The sequence below is a fragment of the Lepidochelys kempii genome, chromosome 2, assembly GCF_965140265.1.
Source record: "Lepidochelys kempii isolate rLepKem1 chromosome 2, rLepKem1.hap2, whole genome shotgun sequence".
NCBI classification, from domain to species: Eukaryota; Metazoa; Chordata; order Testudines; family Cheloniidae; genus Lepidochelys; species Lepidochelys kempii.
Window position 1 is genome coordinate 48,986,413 of NC_133257.1, and position 18,663 is coordinate 49,005,075.

The following is an 18,663-nucleotide window of genomic DNA, read 5'->3' on the forward strand; positions in this document are numbered from 1 at the left end:
ATGAAAAATGCCCTATTTACTACCAGAGCTGGAGCTAACAAGAACTGTACCAGGGGAAAGGATTGGGCCCAATCTAGGAGGAAGTCCAGTCTGTGAAAGAAGCTTATTGGAACATCCCTGAGGGTGGGATTTTATCTGTAATCAGTTTCTTAATGTATTAGGCTTAGACTTGCATGTTTTGTTTTATTTTGCTTGGTAACTTACTTTGTTCGGTCTGTTATTACTTGAAACCACTTAAAACCTACTTTTTATACTTAATAAAATCACTTTTTCTTATTAATTAACCCAAAGTAATTAATACCTGGGGGAGCAAACAGCTGTGCATATCTCTCTCTGTGTTATAGACGGCGGACAATTCATGAGTTTATCCTGTATAAACTTTATACAGAGTGTAAAGGATTCATTTAGGGTTTGGATCCCATTGGGAGCTGGGTGTCTGGGTGCTGGAAACAGGAGCACTTCTTAAGCTGTTTTCAGTTAAGTCTGCAGCTCTGGGGCGCGTGGTTCAGACTCTGGGTCTGTGTTGGAGCAGACTGGCATGTCTGGCTCAACAAGGCAGGGTTCTGGAGGCCCAAACTGGCAGAGAAAACGGGCTCAGAGGTAGTGTCAGCACATCAGGTGGCAGTCCCAAAGGGGTTTCTGTGATCGAACCCGTCACAGACTCCATAAAGAAACTGATGCAGTGTTGCTATGATAAAACTGGCCCCTTTCCAAGCTTAAATGCTAGATTTAAGAAAGTGGCACCAGTTCGAAGAACTTCTCAAAAGCTGTCTGAAATGACCCTTGCCTTTAGTGGCTCCTGTACTGGCTAAAGTTCTAGAGTGTTTAAGACATCAGAGTTTTCTTCAAGCCTGGAGCCATCTTGACTGCTGGCATCAGATTTGACACATTGGGATTAAGGCCTCAATCACCAAGATCCTCAAATGCTTGGTACTGGGAAAAAAGGCCTTCGTGGCTCCCTCCAACAGTTGCAGTTTGAGGTAGCTCTTGAATTCAACATGTGCATTTGGAAAAAGCCCAACATATGGAGCAGCATTCAGGATCATGCCTCTGCCCCAGCTGAATCAGCAGATACTGCACTCGTTTCAACCAAGACATGGTGACCTCACTGAAAGGACATGGTTTAATACTGGACTTCGTACATGCCTTGAAACAAGAAGGAAGGCCCAACCCTAAGCAGGAGAGGCTCAAAGAAAAAAGGCCTAACAAGGCTCAAGTTGTGGGCACATTTATTGCCATCTTTTAACACTATTAAAATTAGACAAACTAGCTAATTAGTTAAAATGAAAAAGACATACCTAGAAATTCCCTACATGGGACGCAACAGGGTAACTTAACACCACTGAGTTCTTGCTCAAGGTCTATGGTAGTCGGAAGGAACTGAGTGACAGCTGTGGCTAAGCTCCCTAATATAATAAGTTTGGAGGTGGGGCACATGAAATTAAGCAGGGTCTGCACACAATCTTGATGGACACCACTGTCAAAGTTCTGATGGTGTATGCATAACTTACAGAGGAAATGAATACATCCAATGGATGAAGAACAGATTCAGAATCTAACCTTTTATGGAAGGTCATTATTGCTATAATATTTGGGGTGTAGACTACCCCTGCATAGTCTTCCTGTGGACTTTTTTCTCATGTGCAGTGAAATCTCAGTGGTTCTGCTGCTGTTTGAAACTTATATGCCTGTGGAAGACTGATTATGGCTAAGGCTCCGATTCTTTAACGGAGGTAGCAGAAGTTACAGATTCCATGACTTTCTGTGACTTCCGCAGAGGCTGGTGTGGCTGCCTCTAGAGCCACCCGAGCAGTTGGCATGACTGGCAGCCCCCATGGCCAGCCGCACTGATCACTGCTCAGAAGGCTCGGGGCCAACTAGCTCTGGGAACCGCCCGAGCAGTGGCTGGTGCAGCTGGTCCCATCGACCACTCGAGCATTGGTCCTGGGGGCCAAACCAGAACCAGCTGCACTGGCCACTGCTTGGGCAGCCCTGGGCAGTTGGCTGTGGGGACCGCCTGAGCAGCGGCTGGTGCGACTGGCTCCGGGGACCGCCCAAGCAGCGGTCCTTGGGGGAGGCCCCACGGAGCATTTGAGCATTGGTCCCTGGGACTGCCCCGGGCCAGCCGCACCAGCTGCTGCTCGGGCGGCCCCAGGCAGATGGCTCCAGGGACGGCTGGAACAGCAGCCAGTGTGGCTGACTCTGGGAAGCTCCCGAGCAGTGGCCTGGGGGGTGCCTGGGAACCGCCGGAGCAGCAGTGGTTCCAGGGCAGCTGGAGGCCATCTGGAGAGTGGTTCCCCAGGAACCGTGGCCAGGGGCAGTCAACCAGCATTGGAGCAGCCCTCCCCGCCCCCCAGCTGGGGTCCCCAGAAGTAGAGATTTAGTCAGAGATATATTTAGTCAGAGATATTTTTAGTAAAAGTCATGGACGGGTCACGGGCCATGAATTTTTATTTATTGCCCATGACCTGTCCATGACTTTTACCAAAAATACCTGTGACTACATCTTAGCCTTAAGTATGGCTGATTTGTTATTCAAAATAATCTTTTCGTTTAGTTATGCCTTAGCTTGGGAAAGAGTGAGAATGAGAGAGATCAGGGGCCCCCTCACTTTCCTGTGGGCCTCCTAAGGTCTGTATGGAAGTGAGAATCTCCATGTAGCCTTAGGAATTTCACTGGCCCTCCCTGCAAACCTTCTGGTAGGTTTTTGCATAGCATCCTCAGTTTCCATTTTGGACACCTATTTCTGCAAGGAAAAGACTAAAGATTTACTTTGTTTTTAAATGATAGAATAGTCACTTAGCTTACAATAACTGGTTCTTCCAGATGTGGTATCCTTATGTATATATTTTACTTTTGGTGTGCATGTACCCCATGCACTCAGTTGGAACTTTTTGGCCAGATGCATCTGTTGGGGCAGCACTCAATACCTTGAGTGCCTTCATGCCCCGCACCCAAGGGAGTACAAAGTGCAGTAAGGCCAACCAACCCTCAATTCATTGACAACAGAGAATCCATGTGGTACTAGACTCTGCAGTAGAAGAAAAGGAGGGAAGGTAATGGAATATATATGGACAACATCTCTAAAAGCCACAGCTACTGTAAGATCAATAATCCTTCTTTGAGTGCTTACCCAAATACATTCCACTCTACGAGACTCGCAAGCTTTACTTTGATATATCAGAGGTGGGTGATTCGTGTCTATATGAATAAAGATGAAGACAGCTGTACAAAAACAGGCAACTGACCTAGATGCCTCTACAAAAGAATATTTAGTAAAAGTATGTATTGATCCCCAAGCAGCAGCTCTACATGTATTGGAGGTAGGAACATTTCTAAAAGAAGCCTCAGAAGCTGCTTGTGCTCAAGTGGAAAGAGGCTTGATCTGCCCAGAAGGTTCTAAACTAACTAGCCGATAACAGGAGTTTAAAGTAATCCAAGACCCATTTTGATAATCTTTGGGAAGACATCGCTTGAACCTTCATTCTCTTTGCAAAGGCAGTAAATAGTTTCAGGGAAAGAATTTAGTTCTACCCAGGTAGAATGACAAGTATCTGAGTACATCCAAGGTGTGACCTCCTAAATCCCCCTTGGCTAGAGTAGGGCTTAGGAAAGAAAACAGGGTAAGTATAATCAAGTTTAAGTGGAAGTTGGAAATCAGTTTGGGAAGAAATGTAAGCTAGGGTGTGAACATGACCTTGTCTTTACAGAAAATAGTATAAAAAGGGTCCACCATGAGTGCTTATAATTTACCTACCCTGCAGGCTGAAATAACTGTCACTAAGAGGCCTGTTTGCATTGGCAGATATGTAAGAAGCATGATGCCAAAAACTAGAAAAGGGGGACTCAATCAACCCAGCTAGAGCCACACTGTGATTCCATAACAGAGGGGGTTCCTGCACTGGGAATACATACATTAAATCCATAGGGAATCCAACTATGAAAAATACCAAGTGATCTTGGACAGGGGGAGAGTAGACTGATATAATCAGCAGGTGCACTGTTATAGAACTGATCAAAAGTCCTGAATTTTTCAATGACAGGAAGTCATCCAAAATATGAGGAACATCAGACTCTGTGAGAGAGGGGTGACGTTATTCTGCCCAGACGGAGAACCTTTTCCATTTCACTACTCAAATCCTCTTGCAGAAATTTTCCCGCTTTGGATGAGACTGTTCAGAACATTTTAGATCAAAATCTCTCTACTGTAATTAACCAACCAGCATCCAGGCTTTGGATGTTAGAAGGTCCCATTCTGGGAAGTTATGTCTGGAGCCACAAGAAGTGTTACTGGAGATTGAACCAAGAGCCTCAAGAGATTTGGGTACTAGAATTGCCTGGACCAAACTGGTGCTATGAGGATCATTATATCAGCCTCTTGCCTGAATTTCCTAAATTCACGTACATTACTCCAGGTGCCCAAGAGACAAGGAATACATCCGAGGATGATATAGTGCTTAGTCCCGCCCTCTGCCCAAGAATGATAAACAAAAAGTATGTCTGTGGCAAATATTACTTTCGGGTGACTCCACCTATGAAAAACCCTCTGAATAACAGAATCCTTTACTGCCACTTGGAGTTGTATAAAAATTGCCTCCTCAGGTGATTTGTTAATGTGTTCTGCAATCTTAACGGATGTATGGCTTTTGGAGTGATCTGATGACAGATGTACTAATTCCACAGGCATTGCCATGAGCTCTGGGATATTTATGTGCAGACGAGATTCCTCACACAACCTTGAGTTTGATGCTGGTGTAAATGTTGGAGGCATATGTTCCTACGATCTTTGTGGGTAGAATTAGAGAGAATCCTGCATACCTGAACAGCATTCTTCCACCAATTTAATGGCATTAGGGGTTCGAGTAATTTGAGCTCACATGTCAACGTGGAACTTTTTCAGCAGGTATATGGACTTCAGTGACCCCTACATACACCAGAGGTGAAAACTGACATGTTCTGTGGTGAATATGCATGAGGCCAGCTGACCCAGCAACCTTGGATATATCCTCACTATTGTCTGAGAATGACTTTCTAACTGATCTATGAGATCTGCCATAGCCTGGAATCTGGTCTAAATAGAGTATTCTCTTGCTGCCATAAGACTCTAGAAGTGCCCCTATAAATTCCGTCTTCTGGGTTGTCACTAAGGTTTACTTTTTCTTGATGAATTTGAGCCCCAATGTGGTGAAGAGCTATATGATGAATGCTGTCTGTGACCTGCTGAGAAGAGCTCCCTCAAAGAAGTCTGTTGTTTAGGTAAGAGCAAACTTGTATGTCTTGTCTCCTTAAATGTTCTGCCAGTATAGCAAGCCATTATGAAGACTACAGAGGCTACTGATAACTTGAATGGTAGGACTCAGTACTGGAAATATGAAGCCCCGATTATACATCTTTGGAATATCCTGTGGGCTGGGTGGATTGAAATATGCATCCTAGAGATCAACAGATGCAGTCCTGTGGATTTAGAGATAAGATTATTGAGGTAAGGGTTATCATTCTGAACGTGAACTGATGTATGAATGCACTGAATTTCCTCAAGCCCAGAAGAGGTGGTTACTCCCCTGTGCTGTAACGGAGGTTCTTCGAGATGGGTGTCCCTCTGGGTGCTCCACTTCAGGTGAATGTGTGTCCCTGGGCCTTTAATAAGAGAATTTCAGCAGCAGTGCTCGTCTGAGAGAGCACATGCACGACCCAGTCTTGCGCCTCTGTCAGCGTCTATCTAGCACCGTGCAACCAGACCCCCTTCAGTTCCTTCTCTACTGCACAGTCCAGAAATTGAATTCTAAAGTAGAGGCCAAGATGGTGAGTAGTGGAGCACCCACAGGGACACCCATCTCAAAGAACCTCAGTTATTGCTCACGGTTATTGCTTTTCTTCTTTGAGGAGTGTCTCTGTGGGTGCTGCTCCTCAGTGGCAAAAGGGGCTTTGAAGTTGCATGGATAATTGATGACAATATAAGAAGTCATAACAATGCACCCAATCTCAAGCTCTGGTTGATTGTGTAGTGTTCTGCGAAGGTGTGTGCAGATGCCCAGGTGGCCGCTTTGCATATGTCCATGATCAGTACATTGTTTAGAAAGGCTGAGGTTTATAAGAATCTAGTGGAGTGGGTTCAGATCCCCGCTGGGGGTTGTAAATCTTTCTGTCGGTAACAAAGTTGGATGCACCCAGAAATCCATTTAGATTGTCTCTGTTTGGAAATAGCAGAATACTTAGATAGTTCCAAAGTCAAAATAAAAAGCCTCGGTGACTTTCTGAAGGGCTTAGTTCTTTCAAGGTAGAATGCTAGTGTGCGTCAGACGTCCAGAGAGTGTAGTATTGAATCCCATTTGCTCCCATGAGGTTTAAGGAAGAAGGTGGTATTTGGGATAAAAATTTAGGATGAGGTCTTAGGGTGACATTGTCCATGAAAAAGATGATGTATGGTGGGTGTGCCATGAGGACCCCTAGCTCTCCCACTTGGCAGGAAGACATGATAGCGACTAAGAAGACTACCTTCATCGATAGATGTGCCAGAGAACATGTTTCTAACGATTGGAATGGGGCCCCATTAAGGCAGCGTAGTACCAAGTTCAAGTCCCAAGGTGAGGTGGGTACTCGTATTTCAGGATAGACATTTCTGATACGCTTATGAAAGCATTTGGGAAGAGTATGGGCAAATATAGATATCTTGTCCACCTTGCAGTGAAAAGCGGTAATAGCTGCAAGGTGTACTCTGATTGAACTAAGGGATAGTCCAGATTTCTTTAGCTCTAAGATGTAGTCTAATATCATAAGTAAGGGAGCGGTAACAGCCCTGGATTGTTTATTTTGAATCACTTCCATTTGTGCAGATATGTTCCAAGCAGGTCAGTTTGTCATGATGGAACCATGTTCTCAGGTGAAGCCTCTCCAGGTTCGGGTGGTAAACCTGTCTGACATCCTGCAATAGAGGGTTCGATAGTAGAGGAAGAATGCACGGTATACATACTGTCATCTGCAACAGGTACAAGTACCAAGTTTGTCTGGGCCATTGGGGGCTAACGATGACTTTGGCCTTGTTGGTCTTTATTTTGTGTATTACCATAGATAGCAGGGAGATGGGGGGAAACACGTATAGCAGAGGTGCATCCCATTTGATGAGAAAGGCATTGCCTAAGGATCAGGACCCCCAACTCTCGAGCAGAACTGCAGGCATTTGTAATTCTGGAATGTCGCTAAGAGATCTATAGATGGGTGACCCCAGTGCCTAAATATGCTTATCAGGACTGTGTGGTTTAGTTACCACTCGTGGTCTTGAGAGAATTCTCTGCTCAGTGTATCCGCTGTGGGAGATACAAGGCTGCTATGTTGACATAGTGCCGGACACACCAGTTCCATAGTTTCATAGCTTCAGTTCATAGGGAGTAATCTTGCTCCTCCCTGCTGGTTTACACAAACATGTAGGCAATATTATCTGTCATTACCCTTATGGTCTTGTTCCTGATTAAGAGCAGGAAATGAAAGCACTCATAGCAAATTGTACACAGTTCTAGGAGGTTCTCCGTAATAGTGTCTCGGAAGGAGACCATCTGCCCTGAACTGTGTGGTGTCAGAGGTGAGCCCCCAGCCTATCAAGGAGGCATCTGTTGTGAGAATCATGAAGGTGAAGTCTGTGTGAAAGGTACTCCCACACACATACATTATGGAGTTTGACTTTGAGCAGCAAGGTGAGACACTCGTTCAGGCTGTGTCTTTGTAGAATGTAGATGGTTCCTAGCCAACCCTGAATACAGCACATGTGAAATCATACATGTCGTACCATGAATGTGGTTGCTGCCATATGGCCTAATAATTAGAGGCATGTCCATGCCGATATCTGTGCACTGTTCAGTACTATAGAGATCAGAATGACTACAGTGACAAATCTGTTCGTTAGTAGTGATGCTTTGAGATGGGTGCCGATGAAATCCAGTTTCTGTACAGGTGTCACTGTTCATTTTTGTATGTTTAGTTGTAATACCAGTTGTAAAAAGAGGGTGATTGTCCTAAGAGGAGTGTCTAGGGCATCTACCGGGTGGATGACTTTGGGAGGTAATCGTCTAGATAGGGAAAGATTATCACTTCCTGCTGGCGGTGGTGTGCCGCCACTACCGCAAGAATTTTGGAAAACACCAAATTTTGGAATTTTGGTGCTGTCAAAAGGCCAAAAGGTAGAACTTTGTATAGATAATCTTCTGTCCACAAAGTAAATCCGAGGGACCTCCTCAGAGCAGTATGCATGGTTACGTGAAAATAGGTGTCTTAGAGGTCGAGGGCAGAGAACCGGTCCCCCCTATTCCAGTGCTGATATTATTGTTGCTGATGTGACCATCCTGAACCATTGGAGCCTTATGAATGCGTTGAGTTTTCTAAGGTCTAGAATAGGTCTCCATACTCCATTTTTTTTCTGGGTTCAGAAGTAGCTGGAATAAAAACCCTTCTTTCTACGTTGGGATGACACCAGTTCCACAGCACCCAGATGTAGGAGCTGTTTTACTTCTTGCCATATAAGGTTTTTGTGAGAGGAGTCCCTGAAGAGGGATGAGGAGGGATGGTGGTAGGAGGGATGGGGGTTAATGGTATCAAATAGCCTGTGTGGATTATTTCTAGAATCCATTCGTCCATGGTGATGGATTTCCATGCTAAACAGAAAGGGGTCAAATGGTGTCCAAAACTGGGGAGGTCTTTTAGGCCCTTGACCAAACGCTCAAAACTGTTTTGCAGAGGGTTCCTGGGACGGCAACAATTGAGCCAGAGGTGGCTGACGCTTTGGTCTCCGTGCTTTTGTGTCTCATATTGCCTCTGTTGTTGGGTGTATGGAACAGACCTTGTATGCTGGGTGGGATAGTATTTACCGTGGTTTTTTTTTTAATGCAGGTATGTATATTCCAAGGGTATGAAGGGACTCGCCAGTCTTTGCTGCAAACAGCTTCTGGCCATCAAAAGGGAGGTCCTCCATAGTGAATTGTACCTCCCGGCTCATAACTATGGCAGTGGCCATATAGCATGCCGTCGTGTCTGCTGTATCTAAAGACACCAGTAAGGAGCTTCTAGCTAGGAGATGGCCTCTGAGATGATGGTTGTAAATTAATCTCTTTTGTCCTCCGGTATGGGTAGTCAATAGTCTGTCAGTTTGGAATAATGAGTGTGGTCGTATTTCGCAATCAGTGTGGTGTAACTGGCAGTTCAAAATTGCAGAGTGACTGAGGAATAAGGCCTTGAGGCCAAAAAGATGTAACTATTTCCAATCTTTGTCATATGGGGTGGATCTGGTTTGGTGTTATCCGCCTCACTGATTGACAGCATCAACCACTAAGGAGTTTGGTGTGGGTTGAAAAAATAAAAAGTCCATCCCCTTTGAGAGGATGAAATATTTTTTATTCGGTCTCTTTCAAGTGGGCGGCATTGCTGCTGGGGTCTGCCATATGTTTTTAGCCGGCTCCATAACCGCTTCATTTATTGGAAGTGCAATTTTCGACGAAGATGACATTTAGAGAATGTCCAATAATTTGTGTTGGGATTCTAGGACTTCCTCTGGAGCAGGGTTTTCCAAACTTGGTTCGCGGCTTGTTTAGGGTAAGCCCCTGGCGGGCCATGAGACGCTTTGTTTACCTGAGCGTCCGCAGGTACGGCTGTTCGCAGCTCCAAGTTGCCACAGTTTGCCGTTCCCGGCCAATGGGAGCTGTGGCAAGAAGTGCAGGCTGGGCCACCGCTTCCCACAGCTCTCATTGGCTGGGAACGACGAACTGTGGCCACTTGGAGCTCCAAGTGGCCGTACCTGCGGACACTCAGGTAAACAAAGCATCTCACGGCCCGCCAGGGGCTTACCCTGAACAAGCCGTGAACCAAGTTTGGAAACCCCTGCTCTAGAGGGATCTCTAGGGAATCAGCGATTCTTCTGAAGTACTCCTGGAAATGTTTGAAGCCATCTTCAGCTATGAGTGGGGGAAACATTATGGCTTCATCTGGGGAAGAGGAGGAAATGTTGGTTGTTGGTGTAGTTTCCTGTTGCAGGGCCTCCTCCTGTTCTTCAAAGCTTTCCTCAGGGAGTTCTGATGGTGCAGCCCCTGAAGGTGGTGGAGGAAATCTAATTCTCTCCCTGTAGGAGCTCAGAACCCTGGCGTATTGCCTCCTGTATGCCCCCGGGGTCCCAACAGGGCCACTGCAGGGGAATGGCTTAGGCAGTGGCATCCATGGTTGGCCATACCAGGTCTAAATGTCATCCCTGTGGTGAGATTTAGGCTGTACAGGTGGGCTTAATGCTGAAGTAGTTTGGATGAGAGAGGAACGGTGTGATGCAAAAGCGGCCTTCTCCTCATCATCTTCCTCCTCACTGGGAAATTGAGAGGTCAGAGTTGAGGTAGGTAGACATGGTACTGTGAGTACTGGAGATACGTCGGTACTGAAGAGGGTTGATTCCAGCGTCGCTGAGACAAGTCTTTGTGGTGCAGGAAATGCTGCCGTGCTGGTAATTTTAGCATGAAAAGGTTAGTGCCAACGATGCCATTGTAATTCCAGGTGTTGGTGCTGACATGGGAGCACTCTGCGCTATGGGAGCTGAAGGTGGCACCATAGCCCGTGGAGAGTGGAGTGGTGCTGCATCTTTAGGCGGCTCCATCGGTGCCATGGCAGAGGAGGTAGGCTTCTGTTTGCCTCTCGACTCCGAGTCTGCCTGCTTGAGGTCACTGACTTTCATGGTATATGCAGTACCAGAGGATCCCGGTGCCTCATATGTACTCAGCCGTGGTGTGGTTGGTACTGAGGATATAGAATGAGCCAGAGACAGTTTCTTTTTTGGTGGCTCTTTAAGAGGGGAAGTTGATGCTCTTTTTCTCACTGCCTTTTTGGGGGAGTGAGCCTTGCTGTGTGGAGGGTGAAAACTTTCAGAAGGGGTCTTAGGAGACCATTGTCCAGAGAGGGTCTGCTGTTGGGGATTGGATGCCAGGTGCAGTGACTTCTCCATCGGGATAAGTTTAAGACGTAGGGCTCTGTCCTTCCTGGCACGACCCTTTAAGTTGCTGCAATGAGAGCACTTTTGTGAGACGTCTCTCAGCTAGGCACCAGACGCACTGAGGGTGTCAATCAGAGACCAGGATCGCCTCCCAGCAGGAAAGACAGCACTTAACGCCTGGTGAACTGGGCATGGCCCAAACTGTAGAGGTTCAGCCCTAAGGGGTATTCAAACTTGACGGAAAGGAAAGTGAAAAGGGGAGAAAGGGATAACTAAATCTAATTAGCGTATTAAAGACCATTCTAATCCTAAAAGATAACTATCAATTTTAATACTGCGGGGAGCTCTGTCTCAGGCTGAGGATGGTTGAGGGGAGTCTGGTTGCGTGGCCCTAGATAGGCGTCAACAGCAGCACAAGACGGGGAGAGTGTATGCACAACCCAGAAGAGCACTGTGTCTGAAATTCTCCAATCAAAGGCGCAGGGACACACATTCACCTCAAGTGGAGCACCCACAGAGACACTTCTCAAAGAAGAACTGGGTTCCTTCTTCTGGTTCCAGGTTCTTAGCCCTTAGTGACTTCCACCAGTTCAGTAATTTGAATTTCTTTAAAATTTTGTCAGCAAACATGTACTGTTTGATTATTATTTTTATTTAATTTAAATGATTTTAAGAGATTATAAATTAAGGAGAGGTTGTCAATTCAAATTTTATTTTAAAAGAGGTTTATTTCTTGAAAAGAAAAAAAGCATTTAATTTTTTGAAAAGATTGATTTTTATTCACCATGGGAAGTATGAGGGCACTTGGGACACAGAGACAACTCCAACAGACACTGCTGGCCAACATATTCTGAAGTTCATGCACCAAGAATGGAATTTATATGGAAAAAATCACTCAAAGAAGAAAGTTTAGATCTCCAACTCATCTGATGCTCTATGTATTAAATTAATTGGAGATGATGTTCTATAGCAATGTCACAAATTCAGAAGCTATCAACTTTTCAAATTAGACTAAATTATGGTCCTGAGCAGTAGATCACACCTGAGTCCAGGAAAATAAGTTTTTTTTATTTGCTACGTTATGCCTTAATATCCTGCAAATAAATATCACCATGCTACAATCATCATCTCATCCTCCTCACTGCAGTTTCTCCCACCATAATTCTGCATACAACCCAGTTTCCTCCACATTTCTCCCCACATTTGCTCTCCCCACCCCGAACCCAATACAAATAATCCAACTCCATGCCACCATGGCCTCTTCCCCAAGGCCTACGCAACACAAAATATCCTTCTTGCCCAAGACACACACTTCCCACCACACAGTGTCGCCCCATCGAAAACTAGACTACTCCATATTTACGTTATTCACATAATCATGCAACAACCCTTTTTATCCTGCCCAAATCCATGTCCCCCAGAAAACAAAACCTACTGCCTCACAGTTAACACCACACCCATTTAAAAAAAATTGAACTCCCCCATTCAAAACGTGGCTGTGTAAGGGCTAGGATTGCTCAAATGCACTTCCCACTAACTCACTCATTAAAAGTCAGAGTAAACACCAGGTAAGGGAGTATTAATATCTGCAATAATCACAGTCCTTATGGCTTTAACACCTAAACTTCATTACACCCACACATTCGAAGATTACACAGCACCATAACACACTTTCAATGTCAAAGAGAAAAATACAATTCATATACCAAATTATCAATCACAAACAAAAAACCCTGTGATCTATGAACAGCACATTACACACATCTCCATGTTCATCTGGTTGAGATCAGAATTGAGGCTTTTTGTTTGAGCACGAATGTGAAGAATTGGATGTGTGCACTGTGTGTTTGCATATTGAGACTGGAGTACTGTGCAATATGTGAGTGTATGTGGGTGTTAAGACATGTGAATTGCAGTGAATGGTAAGTTACTTCAATTAGTGATTTCCCTGAACCTTTAATAAATAAGGGATGGAAGATAACTTGATCGCCTTAAGGCCTGGTCTGCACTTAAAAGTTAGGTCAAATTCCCTGAGCGCTGTAGCTATGTTGACCTAACTCCCAGAGTAGAAGCTACATCCTGTGGCATCATTTGGGGAGGTGGAGTTCCTACAACGATGGAAAAACCCCTTCTGTTGCTTTAGAAAGTGTATGCGCTACAGCAGCATAGTTATGTCACTGTAGCTGTGCCATTGTATCACCTGTACTGCAGACATGGCTACTTCTTACACAGAAAAGTTTGTGTGGAGGAATATTAGTATACACAAGCACATACTTTTAAAAAGATTCTTGTTTTATGGTTTTAGTTTTGATTTCTGAGGCCAAAATTAGTATGGTCTATGTTCACAAATGAATGTATCAAACCAAACAGTTCATCTAATGTTAGTACTCATATTCCCATGTCCTTATATCTCGTCTAAAAGCAAATGGCCCATTTTAACAGAACAGGGAACCAGTAACTTCCTTATTTCTACTGCTAAAAAAAGCAGATTTTTTTTTTAAATGCAGCTCAATGTGACGTAAGTGCAAAACAAAATCCAGACACATTATTTTACAAAGAAAGAACTGCAACAAGGAAGCATAAACTTAAAAAAAGTTAGTAAATTCTCATGTTTCACCTAGTTTAACTATTAAAGCATTAACCGCTTCTATTGTGAATCTCCATCCTAAAGATTTAGCTGACAATTTGTCAGTACTTTATGTCACACTAGAGACTAATAGCAGCGAACTAACTCTGTATTTAGAGATCCATGATATTCTGCTATTGACTCCACACTTAATTTCTGATGTCCTATAATCTACAGATACACATCAGAAATGTTAAACAATTCAAAGCAAATTCAGTAAAAAAGCACAGAACCCATAAAGATGTCATGTTTGATGAAGATTTCAAGATTTAAATCAGGCATGAGAACCAATTTTAAATTACCTAAGGTGTTTCTGAACATTTGAAACAAAAAGGTGCATGAGGCAGAAAAAAAACCCTCATCTTTCAGAAACATGAATTTAAACTCAAAAGGACATAATTTATATCAATATCAAATTGCAGATTAAAATTCACAGCTAGTTATTCATCAATACAACCATGAAAAGGAACGCAGAACATATGAAGCAAAACATAATTTAAAGTGCCCTGCATTTTCTTTTGAAAAATGTTCTTAAAGGAACAGAAATTGAACATTTTAGGAACAAATAAAATCAGGAGGACAATTTGCTATAGCAGAAACCACAGTGAACACGCTTGTTAATAAGATTACAGCCTTCTCCATGCAACACTCATTCTAAAATGTGCATAAAGTATTCCCTTTTAAAGCAAACCTGCACCCTTAAAACTAGTTATGAGTGGATTAGAAATATGACACATTGTTTCTTTGAGTGGCCACAAACCTGGAATGAGTGTAAAATTATGCTTCACATGAATAAAAAAAACAAAACAAAGGAAGACAAGCCAAACAATAGCCATTCACCCACCTCAGAAAAACCAGCTAATCCATATAAAAAGCACTCTCTCAGGAAACTACAAAATTGCAAGCTTCTGTATCGCCTCATTTTTGCTGACCTTACAAAAAGACAGCACACTTTGAACTTTACAAGTGTGTAATCAAACCCTGCTAAAAATAATCAAAATATCCTGATTTATGTTACAATACTTTATGAAGTGTGTTGCTTTATGCTTTCCTTTTTATCCCCAGTTTTCTTTTTAAACACCTTGGAAATAATACAAATTAGTTTCACAAGATATTTATACAATAGTTGCAAGTTTAAGTAAGAATAAGTTTGAATGACATGGGGTAATATTTTCTGGTACTGCCCTCAAACTCAGTCTATATCAATAAAGGTTACACAGATTTTATGCTACAAAGGATTATTTACCGTGAAAAAGAATACTTTCTGGACTAATGGCCACATATTACTATATGTAATACACAGATTATTACTTACCAGTTACTTGCATCTGTAATCTTCCATTATGGTTGCTACTGGTATCAGATCTTGGTGAGGCTGTGGCCATGTCAGAAGCTACAGCTTTAGCCTATAAAAAAGAAAACGATAAATATGTCTGTACACATATCCATTTAATTTACTTAAAAATATCCAACTTCACATGTTGTCCACAAGTATAAACTACAATAAACTGAGAAACTAAAACAGTGAGTTTCTTTCCGTCACTGAGGTATACCAGAACATGATATATTATTTTATAACCAAATTAAAGTAATGGTTTTACATTTCTATTGTGTCTTCTAGCTGAGGACCTCAAAGCACTTTACAAATGTTAAATGAAGTAGCTTCAGAATACCCATCTGAATTAGGGAAGTATTACCTTCATTTTATAGATGGAGAAAGTGATGTAGAAGACTCATAGAACAATAATAAAACATAGGGCTGGAAGGGACTGCAAAGAGAACACCTAATCCTGCCCAAGATAAGGCAGGATTAACTATACCTAGACCATCCCTTCCAGGTGTTTATCCAACTTGTTATTAAAAACCTCCAATTACGGGGATTTCACAGCCTCCCTAAATAACTTGTTGAAATGCTTATCTATCCTTAAAGTTAGATATTAGGAAATACTTTCTATCCTAAAGTTTCCCTGTGGCAAACTAAGTCGATTACTTCTTGTCCAGCTCTCAGTGGACATGGAGAACAACTAATCACTGTCTTCTTTATACCAACCTTTTACGTATTTGAAGACTTATCATAACCCCTCCACCCCCCCCCCCAACTTCTTTTCTGTAGATGAAACATGCCCAATTCTTTCAACCTTTCCTCAGAGGTTCAGTTTTCTAAATCTCTTACCATTTTTGTTACTTTCCTCTGGACTCTGACTAATTTGTCCACATCTTTAAGTGTTGTACCCAAAACTGGACACATTACTCCAGCTGAGGCTTCACCAGTACTGAGTAGAATGGAACAATTACATCCCTTGTCTTACATACAACGATACTGTTAATACATCCCAGAATGACATTTGCCTTTTTCACAACAGCACCCCCAGTGCTGTTTCAATTTGTGATCCATTATCGTAACTTCCAAGATCCTTTTCTGCAATACTACTGCTTAGACGGTCATTTCCCACTGTGTTTGTGATTTTTCCATCTGTTCCTACTTTGCAGCTGTCTTTATTGAATGTCATCATATTGATTTCATACCAATTATTCAGTTTATCAAGATCATTCTAAATTCTAATTCTGTCCTCAAAGTGCTTGCAATCCCTCAACCTGATGTTATCTGCAAATGTTATAAGCATACTCTCCACTCCATCATCCAAGTCATTAACGAAAATATTTAGTCCCTGCTGAACTCTACTTGATATATGCACTCAGTTTGACAGCTAATTCTTACTAATTATTTTGAGTGCATTTGTTCAACCAGTTATGCACCCACCTTACAATAATTTGAACTAGACTAAGATTCCCTAGTTTGAGAATGTCATGTGGGACCATGTCAAAAACCTTTCTGAAGTCAAGATACATGTCTACTGCTCCCCCCATCCACTGGGCCAGTTGACCTTTTAAAGAAGGAAGTTAGGTTGAAAAAAATTAGGTTGTCTCTTTCTCTTTAGATGATAAGTACTCTGGTGCAGGGACTGTCTCTTCCTGTTTGTTCAGTGCCTACAACAATGAGGTCCTGCTCTCAGATGAGATGTTACAGTACTGTCTGGAAACAAGATAAATAACTTGTCTGCAGAAGAGCCAGAAAAAGAACATAGCTCTGACTCCATGTCCTAGGGTTTAGTCACAAAAATATATAATTTAAAATGTATCTGCCAAAACTTGGATATGTGCATATGTAACTAATTTATGTTTGTAACTTGAACAAGTATGACAACAACAAGTAAGACATTTATATAGGAGCAAAGAGATATACAGGATCCTGTGAAGTCTGCAGGACAGAGAGATCAAATTCTGTGGCAAGCAACTCTAAATTCTATGGTAAGAACTCCTACATTCTCCAGCACTGTTAATTTATTGTAGTTCCATGAAATACTCTTCATTCTAGCCATCCCACCCCCAAACACACAATACTATGGATCAGTTAAAAATATTAATTTACATACAATTTGTAAATAAAGGCTTTCAGCAACTATTTCTGATGAAGTATTTTGTCCACTGCATTCTCCAGATGACCCAACTCAGCGGGGACCAGAAGTTATGACTTTAACTGGGCACTTGAGTTTAGTATCTCCATCTCCCACTTTGTACATGCCAGGGAAGCAAGCCTCAAGCCTCAGCTGTTGCTGTATTCCCTAGGCAGCCTACCTGCCCAGCCTGACTTCTGGTTCCTCCTTCTCCCTGTCTGCAAACAGAACTCTAGCACTTGCTCCCTCTGCACGTATCTTTGCCTTATTCTACAGAACAGTGAAGAGAGAATTTACTGCAATTCAATGAATTTCCCCTTGTGGAGAAAGGTCCAGAGTATGCAGCAGCTCCAGGCAACTAGATAAAACAAAGTGCTGGATACACTGCCGCAATGAAATAATGAATTGTGCAGGAAAAACACTGAATTCTGTGTTATCTTGGAAAAATACCAAATATACCATTGCTGCAGAATCATAGAGTCCATACAGCCCTGTGTAAGGTGGCCTAGGCAATTCACCCTTCTCAGAACTATTGTTTCAGCCTGTTTACAGACTCAAATGGGTATCAGTTATACACAGTTCACATTTTCAAGGTTATCTTTGCAACCATAAGGACTAGTCATTTTTTAAAAAATGAATGCCAAGTTTCTGGACACAATTCTGTAGCAAAGAATACATTGGACTCTGGGAATACAGATACCGCAGACATTGGGAGGCTGGGGGAGTGGGAGAGAGAATGAGTGAAATTACTGCTTCAAACACCTAACCACTATTTTTGTCCCTCAAATCTCAAGCAATTTTGTATACACAATTAAGTCTAACATCCCAAATTAAATGCCTGCAGATTGCTTTTGGGGCAGATATGACCTACGCATGCTGAACAGCTTATATCAAAAATGTAAAAAGCATTATGTTATTTTAAAAGTTTAAAAATAGGCAAGTGCTTTTTTACTCCATGAACACTAGATTTTCCATTATAAGACTGAAAACAATGTAGCCAGTACAATATATTGCCACATTTATAAAGCTTGAATTGATCTCAAATTAAATGTCCTCACACCTCTTGTCTATATAATTAAAAAAGCTGCACCTTTTAGCTCATTAAAATTTGATGGAGGGAGTTATTGATGCAGTTTTTTTTATTTAAAGTATTTGCATATATTATAGTTCGTTTAGGCCTCAGCATATTGTGTTATAGTTTCCAATGTAAAATTAAACAGGTTTACTTTTAAAACGAAAAATGAATTTACATAAGAACATTTTAAACCCACTATACACCTGCCTCATTTACCGCAATTGTTCTATGATGTGTTGTGAAAGGCTGTGCTTCCTCCAAATGTATGTCACCTGCTGTACGTACAGAAGCCATATCCACCTTCATTTATACCATGCAAAAAGCCAGAACTCCCTCTGAACCCTACTCTTCATTATGCATTTGCGCATATCATCTCAGTTTATATTTGAATGCATGTGCATTACTAATAAAACACATAATTTTATCAGATATAAGTCAGTGTACATGCCATGAAGTTTTAAAAAACATATTTCATGAAATTAAATCAAATAAGGTTCTAAGTTGCTGCCACTTTTCTATCTTCACCTAAGGTGCTAGGTCTTACACCCACACCCGA

The 18,663-nt window shown here is 42.4% G+C and overlaps 1 protein-coding gene across 4 annotated transcripts in view; it reads right to left on the reverse strand.

Annotated features, from left to right (window-relative positions):
- Positions 1–18,663, reverse strand: part of WWP1 (WW domain containing E3 ubiquitin protein ligase 1) — a 180,587-nt gene that overhangs the window by 120,521 nt on the left and 41,403 nt on the right. For 3 of the 4 annotated variants that reach the window (XM_073330652.1, XM_073330653.1, XM_073330655.1), the window contains exon 2: positions 14,893–14,983. In XM_073330652.1, the coding sequence (XP_073186753.1) occupies positions 14,893–14,962 (70 nt within the window). In that variant the 5' untranslated portion in view covers positions 14,963–14,983. Of the gene's footprint in view, positions 1–14,892; positions 14,984–18,663 lie in introns of those variants that run through there. The other variant, XM_073330654.1, reaches the window with a different exon arrangement.